Below are 14,535 nucleotides of genomic sequence, written 5' to 3' on the forward strand. Positions count from 1 at the left end.
AACGATTGATTCATTTCCTAACCAGAACATCTGGATCGTGGACACTTACTCGGCCATGGTGAGTGACGTAGAGGGCGTTCAGGCACTGTAAAGCCAAATTGACAGGGTTCGATGATCCTCAGATCGATATCACGTCTAGAAAATCCCCAGTAGACCAAGTTTTATCCACGCCATTCACACCGCAGAGATAAAGGCTGGTAAGAGAAAGGCCGCGTGTGCGGGCCGTATCTCGAGTAGATAGCGTACGAGGTAATGGAAGTGAAAGCTGGCCGAATCCGGGTTTGAGAAGACTTCAATTTGACGGCCAATGAACGACCCGGGAAAAAAATGCGCTAAATGTAGACTGAAGGATTGAATCGCCACAGACAGGTCTGATCGGAGATATCAGCCTGGTGTCGAGGAGGTTGGGGGTTGGAGGCGCGAGATGAACCAGGGCTTAGTCAGAGATGAGCCTGCAGGTGTGGACCCCCCTGTATTCGAAGGATCGACTGCGCTATAGGAAGGTGAAGAGAATTAATTTTCAAAAGAGTGAAAAGAGGTGTTCGAGATAGAGGGGAAAGTGGAAAGTAATCTCGAGAAGATTCCCATTGCCACTCACGGGACCGGAGGCCCCGGGCGAAGGTATCACTTTTTTAATTCGGAGCTAAACCTGAATCTCCCAGCCGATCTCAGTGGACCTCTTGTAGGAGGCGCAGTCTGTCCTATCGCCAGTTTGGCGTTACGGGGCTCCAGTTTAATAAATTCGCAACATTTACTTGAGATTGTAGGTCTGTACGGAGTACGGAGTACGGAGTACAGCATACTCCGTCGGGACTCCTCCTACCTCATCACATTTTAGGCGCCCACATACTGCATTCGGAATCCCTCAGGTACCACGATCGTATCATTGACATGCAGTATAACGCATTGCTGATATAGCACTAGCATGTATAACATATATAACATACCTTGAAGAAATACCAAATCGTGGCACCAATTAAACCCTCCAACATCCACATCCACAATATACTCCGTCTGTCCAAAAGTACGCTTGTAGCCAAATCACAACTCCCACGTGCCATTCCCCGCGCCTAAGCTTACGGAGAAGGCTGGCGACCATATGAGCCTTAATACCCATTTGGGAAGTTCGATCATTCCCCTCTCGTCTTCCAGGAAATATACTCGCTTGATCTCCAGATTGATCTCAGATTGATCTCAGGTCTAGTAGCTTCTTCAATTGCTTGCACGTTGGGTATATCCTTTCTTTTGCCAACCCCTTACTCAGTTAAAGGGCAAAGTGCTGTATCGCCAGACCCAAATACCCCGGGATAAGTCCTCCGTGGTCGTTAAACTCCTCCGTAGCCTGAGGCGAAGTGGGGTACTCCCAATTAATCTTGACTCTTCACTATTCGACCTCCCCTCATTTCAAGACCAATCATTACGGAATTTGAACATCCACCATGGCAGACGCAGATCTAGAAGAGGTCAGTGTCCCAGCCATCCCCAGACCACAGGTCGGCGCCCTTCGACACCCGTGCTGAGAACGGAAACAGATCCGACGCGCTCGTCTCGCGCAACTCCAGCAACAACAGGGACCCCGTGGAGGTGGTCAGGATGGTGGTGAACAGGCACAGCAGCGGAGGTAAGTGCAGGCAGGACCATAAGAATGCGCTGAGCATGTACTAATTGAGGCAATCAGACAAGCTGAGGGTAGGTCCCCCGGTCATACGTTAATAGTCTCCACAGAGCTTTCATCCAAAGAACCACAAAAGTCGTGCTTGATCCATCGGTATTCTAACCTTTAACCTATTTCAGCCGAGCAACGCGCTTCGATATTGATGCAAATCCTCGACCCCGCCGCTGCCGATCGTCTGGGCCGCATCCGTATGGTTAAGGAGTCCCGCGCAACCGATATCGAGAACCGTCTTATCATGCTCGCTCAAAGCGGACAGCTGCGACAAAAGGTGACCGAGGAGCAGCTCAAGGAGTTGCTGGGAGCTGTTGCAGAGAACCAGCGCAAAGAGGAGGAGGAGCAGAAAATTGTTATCTCTCGCCGCAAAGGTGGCTGGGATGATGATGACGATCTGTTGGACCTGTAAGGCATACCATGTGATCTATGGACTTTTGTTTATTGCATTCGGGACCCTCTTGTTACCCGCTCGTGGACTGCGGGGAAAATCTACTCCAGGCGTTATGACTCCCGATTTATCTTTATTGTTTTAACTATCTTGCAGCCGGGCTGAATAGGGGGCAAATATCCTCGCAATCGCGTATTTGTGATATTATTCACCGATCCAATAATCATACATATCTCCCAAAGTTCAAGACCTATGGCCCCGACAAGACAGGCCTCGGCTCAGCTCGAAGCCTGCTGCTGTCGCTCTTTCTCCTCCTTCTGTTGTCGCCGAATCATCTTCCGAATCTCTCTCAGATCCGGGGGACGTTCGATGTGCAGCTCAGCTCTAAGCTCATCCACGTCCTTCTCCAACACCTCCTCCCAATAGACATTGATAAGCTCCTTACTCCTCAGCCCGCTGCGAATAGCCCACGGGAGATGTAACTTGAGGAAGCGCTCTTTCTCAGCAGGCTTCATTCGCACAAAGGCGAACAGACTCAGCCCAGTCATGGGCAGAAGTGTGTTCAGGAATTCCAGCGCCTTGAGAGCCAACTCGCCCTCCACGAAGATCGGTAGGCCAGTCACGGCGTGGTAGAAGTCATGGCACTCGCGGTATCGCTGCATGACATATGCGCACTCTTCATTGTCAATGTACTGGACATTGTCTCTAGTGTCTGGGGATACGCCCTCGCGGTCTAGCCATTTGGCGTATGTTCGGCCGACAGAGTTCTCGGGGAGCGTGCGGAGATAAGTCATTTTGAGGGTTTCGGAGGTGATGCGGGGACGATCGCGGAGAATGCGACGCCCTGTTGGATCTGCGAGCATGGCATTGCGTAGTCGGTATATGAAAAATGGTGTTGCGGTGGCTTCGCCCAATGCCGCAATAAGATCTATAGAGTAACAGATTAGATTGGGATCTGCGATTCTAAAGCTATTTTGCTGGAGAAGCTATCCACATACCCGCTCTTCGAGGATTAATAAGAGATCCAATTGCTGAACCCACGGCGAGAGCTCCGCGTTCGATGGTAGTCAATGGGACATGGCCGGGGTAATTTGGTGGTGGACGGTTCAGAACGGAAAAGGCCCGCAGGCTGCTTGCAGATAGAACTGGGCTGGTAGCCAAAGCTCGAAGCTCAATGGCTCCACGCCTTCCAAGAATAGACATTATGAATCCCAAAGCCAGTGGAATGTGTGCATGGTCCGGGGGAAAGCTGAAAACAAACCGGAAAGTGGTATGATCATTATCAGATCGGCAGGGCCAGCACCAATGGCCGTTATGCTTTGCCGTAGTCCGCGATAAGGCCGTTTATCGATAACAGCGTTTGCTCCACACATTATAGAGAGTGAATTTCAGACAGCCATTGACATCCATTGCGATCCATTGGGACTACTCTCTAGTCGGGCTAGGCTTGTGTGCATTGGAAAAGACAGTATCAATCATATAAAGCTCCCGCTTGAAGGTACGTTTTAACCAATATAGACTTTTTGACTTTAATCCCTGTCTTAATATACATGCTGACTTGGCGCAGCGATTACAAAATCTGCCAAGAAGGCCCAAACGCATTCAAAATGAAACCAGAATGGTGGCCCGGAGAAGAACATGAAGCGTTCACAGAATGGGCAGTCTCCAATGGCATAGATACCAGCTCAGTGACACCAGCCAGGTTCCAAGGCCGCGGGTTAGGAATGATGGCAACCCGGAACATCAAAGTATGAGACCAAAAAGACCTGAAACTATATCAATGCCTCAATTATACATATATACTTACCGATCCTCTATTCAGAAAGGAGAAGCAGTCCTCCGAGTGCCAACTCGGCTGATGTTAACAGTGGAAGACATCCCTTCCACGTTTACCGAGAAACTTCCAGAAGACATTGCCGTACAGGCACTACTGGCAGCATATCTCACGCACGGCACCACAGACGAGCTATCAAAATACGAACTATGGCGCGAGTCGTGGCCTAGTCGAAAGGACTTCGAGGATAGCATGCCAATCCTTTGGCCAACCGCTCTGGGAGGACTACAGTTGCCCGACGGCAAAGACGACAAATCTGCTGATAAAGAGCAGCCAAATTTGCTTCCCCCGTCAATTTCAGGGCTTTGGAATAGTCTAAAGCCTGGACCGAAGACGAAGACATATAGCTCAGATTATCAGACTATTCTGTCCCAGCAGGCTCAGCGCTTGCGCAAGGCGTGGACGGATGTTATTTCCGCTTTCCCGGATACCAACTGGGAGATGTTCTCTTATAACTGGCTGATTGTAAATACGAGGTGTTTCTATTGGGTTGGTAAGGACCAGGAAACACCCGAAGATCCCAATGATGCGATGGGGCTGGTGCCATTTGCTGACTATTTCAACCATGCGGACGTGGCTGTACGTGGTTCGTCCGAGTCTCACGTTGTATCAAGAATGCTAACGTCTGGATCAAAACAGCGAGACGTCAAGTTTGATGAGCATGAATATGTTTTCTGCGCCACGAGAGATTATGAGGAGGGTGAGGAGGTATACATGAACTATGGCAGTCACCCAAATGATACCTTACTGGCAGAATGTGGGAAATCATCGTTATCTACGTTCAACATGTTGACTTGCTAACCCCGTTGGCGTATAGATGGCTTCTTCCTTGATGCCAACGAAGCAGATTCTATCTATCTTGACGATATCGTTTTTCGGGATATAGATACCGCCGGACAGCAAGAGGAGTTGTGGTTGAATCAGTATTATGGGTATGTGATTCGATATGATATTTTACATGATACGCGCATTTTCCACGCGATATATACAGTTCCCCATTGACACAGCGCTAGTAACTACCAAGTCACTTCCCATGGACCCTGTTACCGCACAGAGATCGCAGCATGTCTGAGTTATATGAAGGAGGAGGATTGGCGAAACCATGTTCTTGAGGGCCAATCACAGGGCTTGGATGAGAGTCGGTCTGAAGCCACTATCAAGAGGTGGATCATGACCTATGCCGCAGAGGCAGAGGCAAACATGACGGCATTGCAAAAGGCCATGGAACTCAACGACACGATTCAAGAACATCGTTCGAAAGCAGAGATGCTGCTGCGCCGGTGGAAGCAGATCAAGGATCTCTGTGAGCATGCGGCCGAAGCCGTTTCTGTATAAATGTTGTGCCCAGTGAATTTAAAGTATCGTTGAAACCTTTGATCTACTCTCACACAGAGAGTCGTGACAAGGAGCCAGGGTAGAGGAAAAGAATTCAACAGCCAAACGTATTAGAATCCAATTATATGGGAGGCTCGTTGGTAGAGATGACGTTTTCAAAGTCAAGGGGAATCGCGCCAGCTTCTCTATCCCGGATGGTAGCCGCTTTGGCAGCAATCAGGTGCTTGATCATGTAGTTGAGGGCGCATTTGATGCCCAGTTCCTCGCCACGACGCACAATCCATCCATTGAAGTATTCGATCTCTGTCAATCTTCTCGCATCGATATCTTGGCGCATAGAACTACTGTTCTTGGATGTGTTATTTGCGATATTAACAACCAAACGACGCAGGCGTTCTGGCGAAAACCGATCTTCGATACCAGGAATACCTTGCAATTCAGGGAGAGCACAGATGACAGCAGAGATCTCGAAAAGTAGCAGTCGCATGACACGGGTAAAGCTGAAGGAGTAGAGGAGCTCGCCATTGGTGCAGTCGCCCAATGCAGTCAGGGGATTGATGACGCAATTCACGGCCAACTTCTCAAGTTGATATTGTAAAAGACCCGCTGGTGTATCGGCCACGGCAACCAAGGGCGGAGTGAGAGTTAAGAGGCGCAATAGGTATTTTGTTGACGGCGCCCACGTATAGTCCGATTCAGGCACCGTCGGAGAAAGAGTGGAATTCGGTACTGGGCTAAGAATTGTGGTCCCAACTCCCAAATGCGAAATTTTGAATGGATCATTTCTGCCTAAGCCATGACTGAAGACTGACTGGATATAATGTGGTCGGTTGTTGGGATCCGGGAAAACATTTTGATTGATAGACTCGAGTACGCCCATGCCGTTGTGAACGAAACAAATAGTCGAGTCTTTTGTCAAGCGGTGTCTGATATCTTTGACAGCAAGCTCTGTGTGATGCGCCTTGGTGCAAATAATTAGGCACTCGATAGGTCCATCATCCACCAAGTGTTGGGACTCAGACTCGGAATCGAACGGTGAGGGCCGTTTGTCCACAGGAGGCATTGCATACCATCTGCCTTGTTCGTCCACGGTTTCGACATCAAATCCTGTTCTGACATCGTCGAGGCCATGTGTGCTGACAGAAATTTGTCCTCTTTTCCGAGCAAAGGCCTGGTAGAGATACTCATTGTGCAAGCATATTGTGATTGGTGGCGGTGAACGTCTCGTGGCCAGAGAATGAGCAAAGAAGCAACCTAAATTTCCCATGCCGAGGATATGCACTCGTCCTGAAAGAGGTGTTTTTGGGTTTGGGTTGGCCTCACCCAACTCTTCCTTCCATGTTGAGATGAACCGTATGTGTGGCGCACCACATGCCGGGAAACGAGACCGGGAACAAGTGCCAAAAATCCGAGTCCGTAGTAAGGTGCGAGGTTGGAATGTCGACTGCATCCTGAGAGAGTTGAGCGGAGAGGTTCCCCGGGGTTATGCAAGTTAAGTCCTGAGTAGGTGTTCCGTGACGGCTAGAGATTGGACCAATTGGCTTGATAAGGTCTCGGATTTGAGCACGACAAGCAAAGGTAGGCACAAGAGTCCACCAAGGCTTGTTTTCGGGAACAATCAAGCAATTGTTGGATATACGTGAGCTTATGGCTATCTCAGATGCGCAAATGATAACCAGCCCAGAATCTACACCGCCCGTTTTACCGCCCCATTGAACCCGTCATATTTTTTTTCTTGGATCAAGCAATTTCTCATCTAGACGACATCTCACCACCATGGACCCAACAGATCTACTACCGCTGCTTGAGCAGCTGGACGACAATGTGGATGATTTGGAGGCTGTTTTGCAGCCCCTTTTGACCAGCACACTACTCAAAAGCTCAAGTAAACTGCCCGTCATGGACAAGGCAAAACTTCATGTGTTGATCACTTACGCACTTGAATCACTAATTTTCTGTACGTAACATGGCAATATATACAGCCTTTACGATACTAATTTTCATTTGCAGCTTATTTGCGCCTCCATGGCGTGGATGTGAAGCAGCACCCGGTGTTCCGGGAACTGACCCGTGTGAAGCAGTACTTCGAAAAGATCAAGGTCTTGGAGACTGAGCCTGAGGAACGCTCCATGACACTTGATAAGGCAGCTGCAGGAAGATTTATCAAACATGGCCTTGTAAGTGTCAGGTTCTACCATTGTTTTGCGATGACCACTGACCGAGTCTGCACAGGCTGGCAATGATAAGTATGACTTGGAACGAGCAGAAAAGCAAGCTAAAGAGCGAGCTCGTGCTCAGCTGAAAGCCGCTATGCTTGCCCGAAAGAGCGTCGAGGCCTCGAAAGCTCAGTCCAACGAGGACTCTGACGATGATGATTCCGAGGGGGGTGTGGACGTTGCACCAGCAGCGCCTCAGATTGACGCCAATCACACCGGAAAGGCCGAAGCGAAAGATACCCAAAAGAAGTCTAAGGGAGATCATAAATCGGGCAATGGAAAAGCAAAGAAAGAAAGGAAAATGAGCAAGGCGGCACGGCAAGAACAGAAGAAGGAGCGACGGCAGAAGAAGGAGGACCGTCGAAAGGCTAGAAAAGCCGAATGAACGCCTTGCATCCTGAATGGTTGAAATTAAACAAAGACTGCCTCGCACCATCGAATGCTTAGGACGGGCTATCGGGTGGGCTCAAAACACAGCATTACCAACCGTTATCATTACCAGAACCTCTGTCGACATGACATGCATTGTCGAATCCAACCATGGCTTCCAATTTACGAGCCTGTCCAGCTATGAGCTTACCTTCAGACGGCTATCTCGACTATTTCGAGACCATGATGAGTGGCTCTCTGTACTATGTACGAGACTTTGATGTCTCCATGAATCAAGATACCCTTCCTCAATGGAAACTACCATACGTTCTACAAAATACTCCACCTAAAAGCTAGTAGATTTATCGAATTGCTATCTTTCCATGCTCGAATTAATGCTCGAATAATCCAGGCACCTCCATTCCAAGTTACTCTATACATAGTAATCCCCGTAGTAATTCCGAGGTCCTGTTCCTGTCTCCGCGCCGGGCAACCGGCACCCGTAATGTCCGATCCACGTGACAGCGCTCCACCAATCAGCGATCTACCAATCAGCGCCCTCAAATCTCCAAGGTTTGCATCGGAGTTTGCCTCAGTGGCCGAACTTACTCATCTTCTAGCTACTTCTTTCTCCACTAATACTCATACTTATCTCAACCTATTCTCACTTCTCCTCTACATCCGTCCAATTCACACATAACCATCAAAATGCCTCGTCAACGTCGTGGTGCCGCCCCTACCCCTGCGCGCAGCGCTCCCACCCGCCCTACCGCCGCTCCTGCTCGGCCCGCGGCTGCTCCTACACAGCAACAGTCGCAGCCTCACTCGACCGCTGCCCACCCCCCACAGGCCCAGCAGGCTCCTCCCGTTCAGCAGAGCGCTGGCCCTGGTCTGTTCGGCCAGATGGCCTCGACCGCTGCGTAAGTTTCGGCCCTAGCTTTGTGCTTTTCATTCCCCGATAAAATCCGGGGTCAGTATCGACTTTTCCGGGTATATGTGCTAACGGTGATTTTGATACAGTGGTGTCGCTGTCGGTTCCTCTATCGGCCACGCTATCGGTGGCTTCTTCGGCGGTGGCTCCAGCGCCCCCGCCGAGGCCCAGCAGGCTCCCCCTGCTCAGGCCCAGGCCATGGACAACGGCCTCTACCAGAGCAACGCTGCCCAGACTTCCTACGAGAACCCCGCCTGTGAGGTCGATGTCCGCAACTTCCGCACATGTATGGATGAGAACCAGGGTAACCTCGGCATCTGCGGTTGGTACCTTGACCAGCTGGTATGTTTACACTCCCATGTTTTGTCTCTTTTATTGTACTAATATCCTGCAGAAAGCTTGCCAGGCTGCCGCTAAGCCTTACTAAGGGTTTGATACCACTTTGACCCTTGGTGGGCTTGATCGGAAAGACAGATACAGTCATTCTTAGTAATAAATGACGGGAATCTTTGAGCTCGATCGCTTATAGACATCTCTTCTTTTGCATAACGATTCCCATATCGCCTTTTTGTACTCTATACCATCTCTCCTCAATAAGGAAACCAATCTTTGACTACTAAATCAAGAATTGAATGCATGAATTCCAATCAAGTCACCAATTATATGTTATTTTAAATACATACTAGACAATCTCGTGTGGCGTATCTGCTCAATTTTCAGTAGCAAAAAGCCGATAATAGGCAGAGTATCATATTACAAGGCGCTGTGAACTGATGGAATCCTTAAACGCCATAGAGAAATGATGCAAAAACATCGCAACAGTACCGTTCGACTCATTTATCCTTGTCATCCTGGTTCTTCCTAGGCTGAAAGTTCAACTGAGAAATTTGTTAGTTTAAACCCAGCGAAATGATCTCTTTAGGAGTCGCATACCTGGTTTCCATTGTAGAACTGACTATCTCCACGTCCATCTTGCTGGTCTCTCAATGTCCGAATGTTGGGGCCCGTTGGCCTAGGACGTTGAGAATTGCCGGTAGATGGAGAGGGTGCCGAGTTAGTAGTATCGTTTGCCGGGGTAGTCGAGCCATATCCAAGGAATGAGCCCACAAGACCTGTTGCAGTACTGGCAGCAGACGAGGCAAGGTTGTAGATCGCAGAGATACCACGGACAGGCAAGCTACCCGCTGCCGAATAGGCCTCCGTGTATGTTGATACGGGGACCATGATCAGCGTTGCACTTGAACCAAGACCCAAGTCTCGGAGAGATTGCGACTCTTGGGCCACGGAGAGAGTCTCGCTGGGCAGGGGGGTTAACATATGTTTAAGGTTGTAGGGCCGATTGTCGCCTTCCATCTTCTGGTCAAGCCAAGGTCGTACGTCGTTTCGAATGCTCTGGGTGGGCGTAAAGCTAGACCGCACGGAACTTCCATCAAATAGGCGCACCTGTAACCGGTACTGGGTTGGGGGTCCTCGAGGGACTGTAGACTTGGGTGGTTGTTCGCTGGGAGTTCCGCTCTTTGCGCTATTCTTGTCAATGGTCTTCTTAGATCCCATAGGTGCTTTTCCTTTAATGTCTTGATCGGCGGGTTCTTTGGCGGAGGGCTTTTGAGACGTAAGACCTGCTGAAAAATGTAGTGTCCGTTTTTTCTTTGCATTTTCACTTGGTTGCCCTGCAGATTGCGCCTCGGACTGGATTTTGGGAGCGACTGGTGCAGGCGCAGGCGCAGGATTAGCTGGAGCTGTAGAGGCGTGAGTACCCTGCGGCTGCTGCGTAGGATCGGATGTCTGTTCATCTTCTAAAGCTGCGATTAATCGATTCTGGAAGTCATCTTTCGAGATATCTGGCCCGATGTATGCCTTTAGCGCGCCATTCCTATGATCGGGTCAGCCAATGAACACCAAATCGACCCCGGATATTGAATCACTGAACGTACTTTATGAGGACAACAGTCGGGAATTTTGAGATCGGACAGAAAGAGGCCAGGAAACCAGCTTCCTGTGACCCCTCTGTTAAGCGCAATACAACTGCTTTGGCATTGAGTACTTGCGCAAGCTTTAGGACGTCAGCTACAAGTAAGAATAAAGTTGTAGCAGGCGAGCGTACCTCATGATCGCCAAAGTAGTCCGTCTCCCACGTAGAGCTCAATTCCTCATCATCTGTGTCCAAATCCCGAGATCAGCAACATGTCACTCGATGCGGGGAGTCGGGGACATCACTGACTTCGGACAAAGCAAATAACTGCTTTGGTATCTTTCACAGCAACAGCAATGCCCTCCTGAAGGGATCCCTGGTAGAAAAGCGTCATGATCGCATTCCGGTAAAGACCTGGAGGAAACGAGAACACTAGTGCGGAGAGACAACTATAGGATTGGAGAAGCCTGGGCGGTAACTCCCCGAAATCCCAACTGCCGCTGACATCGCATCTGCTGTCCAGCAATCAACCACAACGTTGACTTTCTTGAACCTGCTTGAACCCCATTTCAGGCTTTGCATTCCCAGTCATCTTATTGCTCGCAATTTATAGCATCTCGAAGAGAACTTCAGTTTCATATTCGCATTCTCAAACCCGCCGACATGCGGCCGATCTTTTCTGCTCTGCAGAAGACAGCCGCGAGGGCCTGGACCCAACCCATTCGAGCTATTCGGAGCGCTCAGGGTTCGTCGAAGCTCAATTCACTTTACGCTAAATATCGTCCTCAACAATTCCGCAATATCTCGCAGTCACGCCAGCTAGCCGAGGGTTTGAATGTGGTGGATCACCCCGCGAGACTTGTTCGAGTTAATAAGAAACATGGGCCCGGTCTGATTATTCTGGGTATGTTGATATTTAATACAAGCTTTTCTCCGGACATGAAAACACTACACGTACAGTTGCTGAGAGATTTAATACTAACGTCTTGTTCTCCGTGTCTTTAGCTTTGATTCCAATCATCTCATTTGGTCTGGGAACATGGCAGATAAAGCGCCTGGACTGGAAAACTAAACTGATGGCCAAATTCGAGGACCGTCTCGTGAAGCCCCCTCTGCCCCTGCCGCCGCGAATTGACCCGGATGCCATTTCGGAATTTGATTACCGCCGTGTTTACGCTACCGGCCGTCTCCGTCACGACAAAGAGATGCTCGTTGGACCACGCATGCATGACGGCGAGGACGGATTCATCGTGGTGACTCCTCTCGAGCGTGAGGGACAGAGCACGGTACTTGTGAACCGGGGTTGGATCTCGCGGAAGTTGAAAGACCAAAAAGACCGGCCTTTGGGTGTGCTTGATGAAGAGGTCACCGTGGAAGGCTTAATACGAGAGCCATGGAAGAAAAACATGTTCACCCCAGACAACAAGCCCGCTGAGGGAAAGTTCTACTTCCCCGATATCAACCAAATGGCCGAGTTGAGTGGAAGCCAGCCTGTTTGGATTGAGCAGACAATGGGTAAGGAGACTGGATTGATTTATCTTGCTAATACATGCATGGCTAACAATTACATTCCTTCTTAGTGCCTGATCTGATTGAGTTTTATGACCGTGAGGCTAAGGGTATCCCGATTGGCCGCGCCGCGGAGGTCAGTCTGAAAAACAACCATTCTCAATACATCTTCACTTGGTAGGTTGGATCTGTTCGGTGCTTTCCATTCCCACTTGAGAATGTTGCTCATACTCCCTAGGTATGGCCTGTCTTTGGCTACCTCCATCATGATGTGGATGGTTGTGCGCAAGAACCCCAACGAGGCACTGCGCCGAGTTCGCCAGAACCGAAACTGGTAATCGGTAGTGGAATTCCAACATTGCCTTAGCATATTTTATTGGCGTTGAAAGCGTTTCTTTTCATGAAGGATTTTTGTTCTGGACATTCATGGAGGCATGGCCAATCTCATGTCTTGTTGAAGTTCTTTGGGTAGGTGCTTTTGGGCGAGGGAAAACACTGTCGTTGAGTTGTTGATATGGCGTTGTCTGGAACAAGTCAGCAATTAATTCGTCGGTCGCTTGGCTTTCGACGCAACTGACCTTCTTAGCAATGTTGTGACGTCGCTTTCGTCAATGGTCTTCCGTCCTGCATGCTTTGAATATGCCGCTAAATCTTGGCTTGCTTGCTCAAAGTACCACGCGGATGCCTGCTCGATTGCAGCCAGCGTCGCCTTGTTGATTTTTGCCCTCGAGCCAGCTCCCGAACGCGCGAAGCGAGTTGCTAGCTTTTTGACCACGCCTGCAGGCAAGTTTGGGACAGGAATTCCGTGCCTGGAGATCTTCTTTTGCTTGCCCTGGGTTGGAATGGCTTCATCTCGCAATCCACCTCCAACGATGCCAGGGCTCTCACTGGGGGATGCCGCGGGTGCAAGGTCAAGACCGAAACCAAAGTCACCTCCAGCGTCATCGTCGTCATCATCGTCTGATTGGGCCGGGAGCGGGTCAACATCCGCGGTGGACAGCTCGAAGTCTTCCATGTCGTCAATATCCCCGCCAACGGGATCCTCAAGTGGAGCAGCCGCAGGAGATGGGAAGTTTAGGTCAAAATGGAAGCGGCCCAGGTCTTCCGTCTCTCCCCTTTATGTAATATTAGCCATGCTCTGTACCATAGCAATCCAAACTTTGTAAACTTACCCCTTATCAAAGTCGCCCCCACTGATCATTGTGTCCTCCGCGTCATAATCATCACCGATAACACCAGTATCATCCGCACCATCGCTTTCTAGTCGTGTATCCTCGAAATCTCCACTGATCCGACCTGTAGCACGACTCATCATCGATAATCGGTCGCGATCTCTGAAGCTCGCGTCTCGAGGGTATTCGACAGATCGATAGGTGATATCCATATCTTCCTCTGCAAACGCGAGAGACATTCTCGGGGGTGGATTTCAGGACTGGCATCTTCATCTTCTTCCTCGGACTCCTGGATTGGTAGAGACAACCGTGGTCGCTCTATGTCTGGTTCATTGTCAAACTGTTCGAATTCATCGATTGGGTCTGGGATGGGTTCTGGCTTCTCCTGAGGCGAAGAGCGGATAGGTTCAGATATAGGAGCAAGTGCTAGTACCAATCCAAACAGTTTAGTAACTTTTCTTTTGTCAGACTATGCGTGGCCAGGCTCTTTCTTACCTCTGCCCAGGTTTCTCAGAATATCGAATGTAGTCTCACGCTGCACTCGACCGCTGCGTCGACGATCACGACCAGGAGTATTAGCTGCTCGTTGTTGACGGGCACGTAGTCCATATGGTGTTGCTGGCGCACCTCCACCTCTGGCGCGTGGTGTGTATCGAGAAGCAGACCGCTGGGTGCCTGGGGTCGCTACAGTAACAAGTCGACTTGGTGTAAGTGGGTAGCGCGTGTGGCCAGGGAGACGTTGGAGCTGCAGAAAAACCATAAGGTCAGTAATATCCAATCCACATAGAAGCTTCTATCAAGCACTCACACCTGTCAATGTTGTATCTCCAGATGGGGTAGCAGCCCCCAAAGGTGACCGATTACCACGCGCTTTGGGGGTCGAGGTAGACATGGCCATAAATGAACTACAATTAGATCATTCGAGATATATCCAACTGCATGTGTAGTCGCCACGATACTCAAAGCGGAGATCAATTTGGGCGAGCAATGAAACACAAGATTGAAGTTGATGTTTGTCTGTCGCGTCTAGAAACAACAATTGCGGGCCAGTGCATGATTGGCCTGTCTTATCGATAAGATTGGCTGAATCAGCCGGCTTTTTTTTGCGCATCGAAGTCTTCTCAATGCGACTTGGATTAACCAATTGAAACTCGAATTCTCCTTGATATTTTCGTTGTCTGGTTCATATTAAAACTCGTC

At 49.6% G+C, this 14,535-nt stretch overlaps 9 protein-coding genes across 9 annotated transcripts; 5 read left to right on the forward strand and 4 right to left on the reverse strand.

Moving 5' to 3' along the window:
- Positions 1-1,439: 1,439 nt before the first annotated feature.
- On the forward strand, positions 1,440-2,078 carry N7457_006127 (DNA-binding protein; the record flags this gene model as incomplete). Its single annotated transcript, XM_057177171.1, has 4 exons — positions 1,440-1,463; positions 1,533-1,621; positions 1,679-1,689; positions 1,795-2,078. 4 exons carry the CDS (start codon positions 1,440-1,442, stop codon positions 2,076-2,078), a joined length of 408 nt encoding a protein of 135 aa, XP_057031473.1.
- A 257-nt stretch (positions 2,079-2,335) lies between these two features.
- coq4 (ubiquinone biosynthesis protein COQ4) lies at positions 2,336-3,260 on the reverse strand (the record flags this gene model as incomplete). Its single annotated transcript, XM_057177172.1, has 2 exons — positions 2,336-2,985; positions 3,056-3,260. 2 exons carry the CDS (start codon positions 3,258-3,260, stop codon positions 2,336-2,338), a joined length of 855 nt encoding a protein of 284 aa, XP_057031474.1.
- Positions 3,261-3,664: 404 nt separating this feature from the next.
- Positions 3,665-5,226, forward strand: N7457_006129 (uncharacterized protein; the record flags this gene model as incomplete). Its single annotated transcript, XM_057177173.1, has 5 exons — positions 3,665-3,805; positions 3,880-4,470; positions 4,531-4,648; positions 4,709-4,823; positions 4,899-5,226. 5 exons carry the CDS (start codon positions 3,665-3,667, stop codon positions 5,224-5,226), a joined length of 1,293 nt encoding a protein of 430 aa, XP_057031475.1.
- Positions 5,227-5,347: 121 nt separating this feature from the next.
- Positions 5,348-6,676, reverse strand: N7457_006130 (ketopantoate reductase family protein; the record flags this gene model as incomplete). Its single annotated transcript, XM_057177174.1, has 1 exon — positions 5,348-6,676. One exon carries the CDS (start codon positions 6,674-6,676, stop codon positions 5,348-5,350), a length of 1,329 nt encoding a protein of 442 aa, XP_057031476.1.
- A 326-nt stretch (positions 6,677-7,002) lies between these two features.
- On the forward strand, positions 7,003-7,827 carry N7457_006131 (Sas10/Utp3/C1D family protein; the record flags this gene model as incomplete). The annotated part of the gene is made up of 3 exons (XM_057177175.1): positions 7,003-7,183; positions 7,237-7,403; positions 7,459-7,827. The coding sequence occupies 3 exons, from the start codon at positions 7,003-7,005 to the stop codon at positions 7,825-7,827; spliced, it is 717 nt and encodes a 238-aa protein (XP_057031477.1).
- Positions 7,828-8,519: 692 nt separating this feature from the next.
- On the forward strand, positions 8,520-9,169 carry N7457_006132 (coiled-coil-helix-coiled-coil-helix domain-containing protein; the record flags this gene model as incomplete). The annotated part of the gene is made up of 3 exons (XM_057177176.1): positions 8,520-8,731; positions 8,832-9,084; positions 9,137-9,169. The coding sequence occupies 3 exons, from the start codon at positions 8,520-8,522 to the stop codon at positions 9,167-9,169; spliced, it is 498 nt and encodes a 165-aa protein (XP_057031478.1).
- Positions 9,170-9,575: 406 nt separating this feature from the next.
- N7457_006133 (UBX domain-containing protein) lies at positions 9,576-11,048 on the reverse strand (the record flags this gene model as incomplete). Its single annotated transcript, XM_057177177.1, has 5 exons — positions 9,576-9,620; positions 9,676-10,615; positions 10,677-10,795; positions 10,847-10,899; positions 10,964-11,048. The coding sequence occupies 5 exons, from the start codon at positions 11,046-11,048 to the stop codon at positions 9,576-9,578; spliced, it is 1,242 nt and encodes a 413-aa protein (XP_057031479.1).
- Positions 11,049-11,317: 269 nt separating this feature from the next.
- On the forward strand, positions 11,318-12,501 carry N7457_006134 (cytochrome oxidase assembly protein SHY1; the record flags this gene model as incomplete). The annotated part of the gene is made up of 4 exons (XM_057177178.1): positions 11,318-11,558; positions 11,660-12,169; positions 12,235-12,340; positions 12,402-12,501. 4 exons carry the CDS (start codon positions 11,318-11,320, stop codon positions 12,499-12,501), a joined length of 957 nt encoding a protein of 318 aa, XP_057031480.1.
- Positions 12,502-12,587: 86 nt separating this feature from the next.
- Positions 12,588-14,227, reverse strand: N7457_006135 (uncharacterized protein; the record flags this gene model as incomplete). The annotated part of the gene is made up of 6 exons (XM_057177179.1): positions 12,588-12,687; positions 12,742-13,278; positions 13,336-13,510; positions 13,564-13,761; positions 13,831-14,080; positions 14,144-14,227. 6 exons carry the CDS (start codon positions 14,225-14,227, stop codon positions 12,588-12,590), a joined length of 1,344 nt encoding a protein of 447 aa, XP_057031481.1.
- Positions 14,228-14,535: the final 308 nt, after the last annotated feature.

The sequence above is a fragment of the Penicillium paradoxum genome, assembly GCF_028828445.1.
Source record: "Penicillium paradoxum strain IBT 22861 chromosome Unknown utg000005l_segment0_segment0, whole genome shotgun sequence".
In the NCBI taxonomy this organism is placed as follows: Eukaryota; Fungi; Ascomycota; class Eurotiomycetes; order Eurotiales; family Aspergillaceae; genus Penicillium; species Penicillium paradoxum.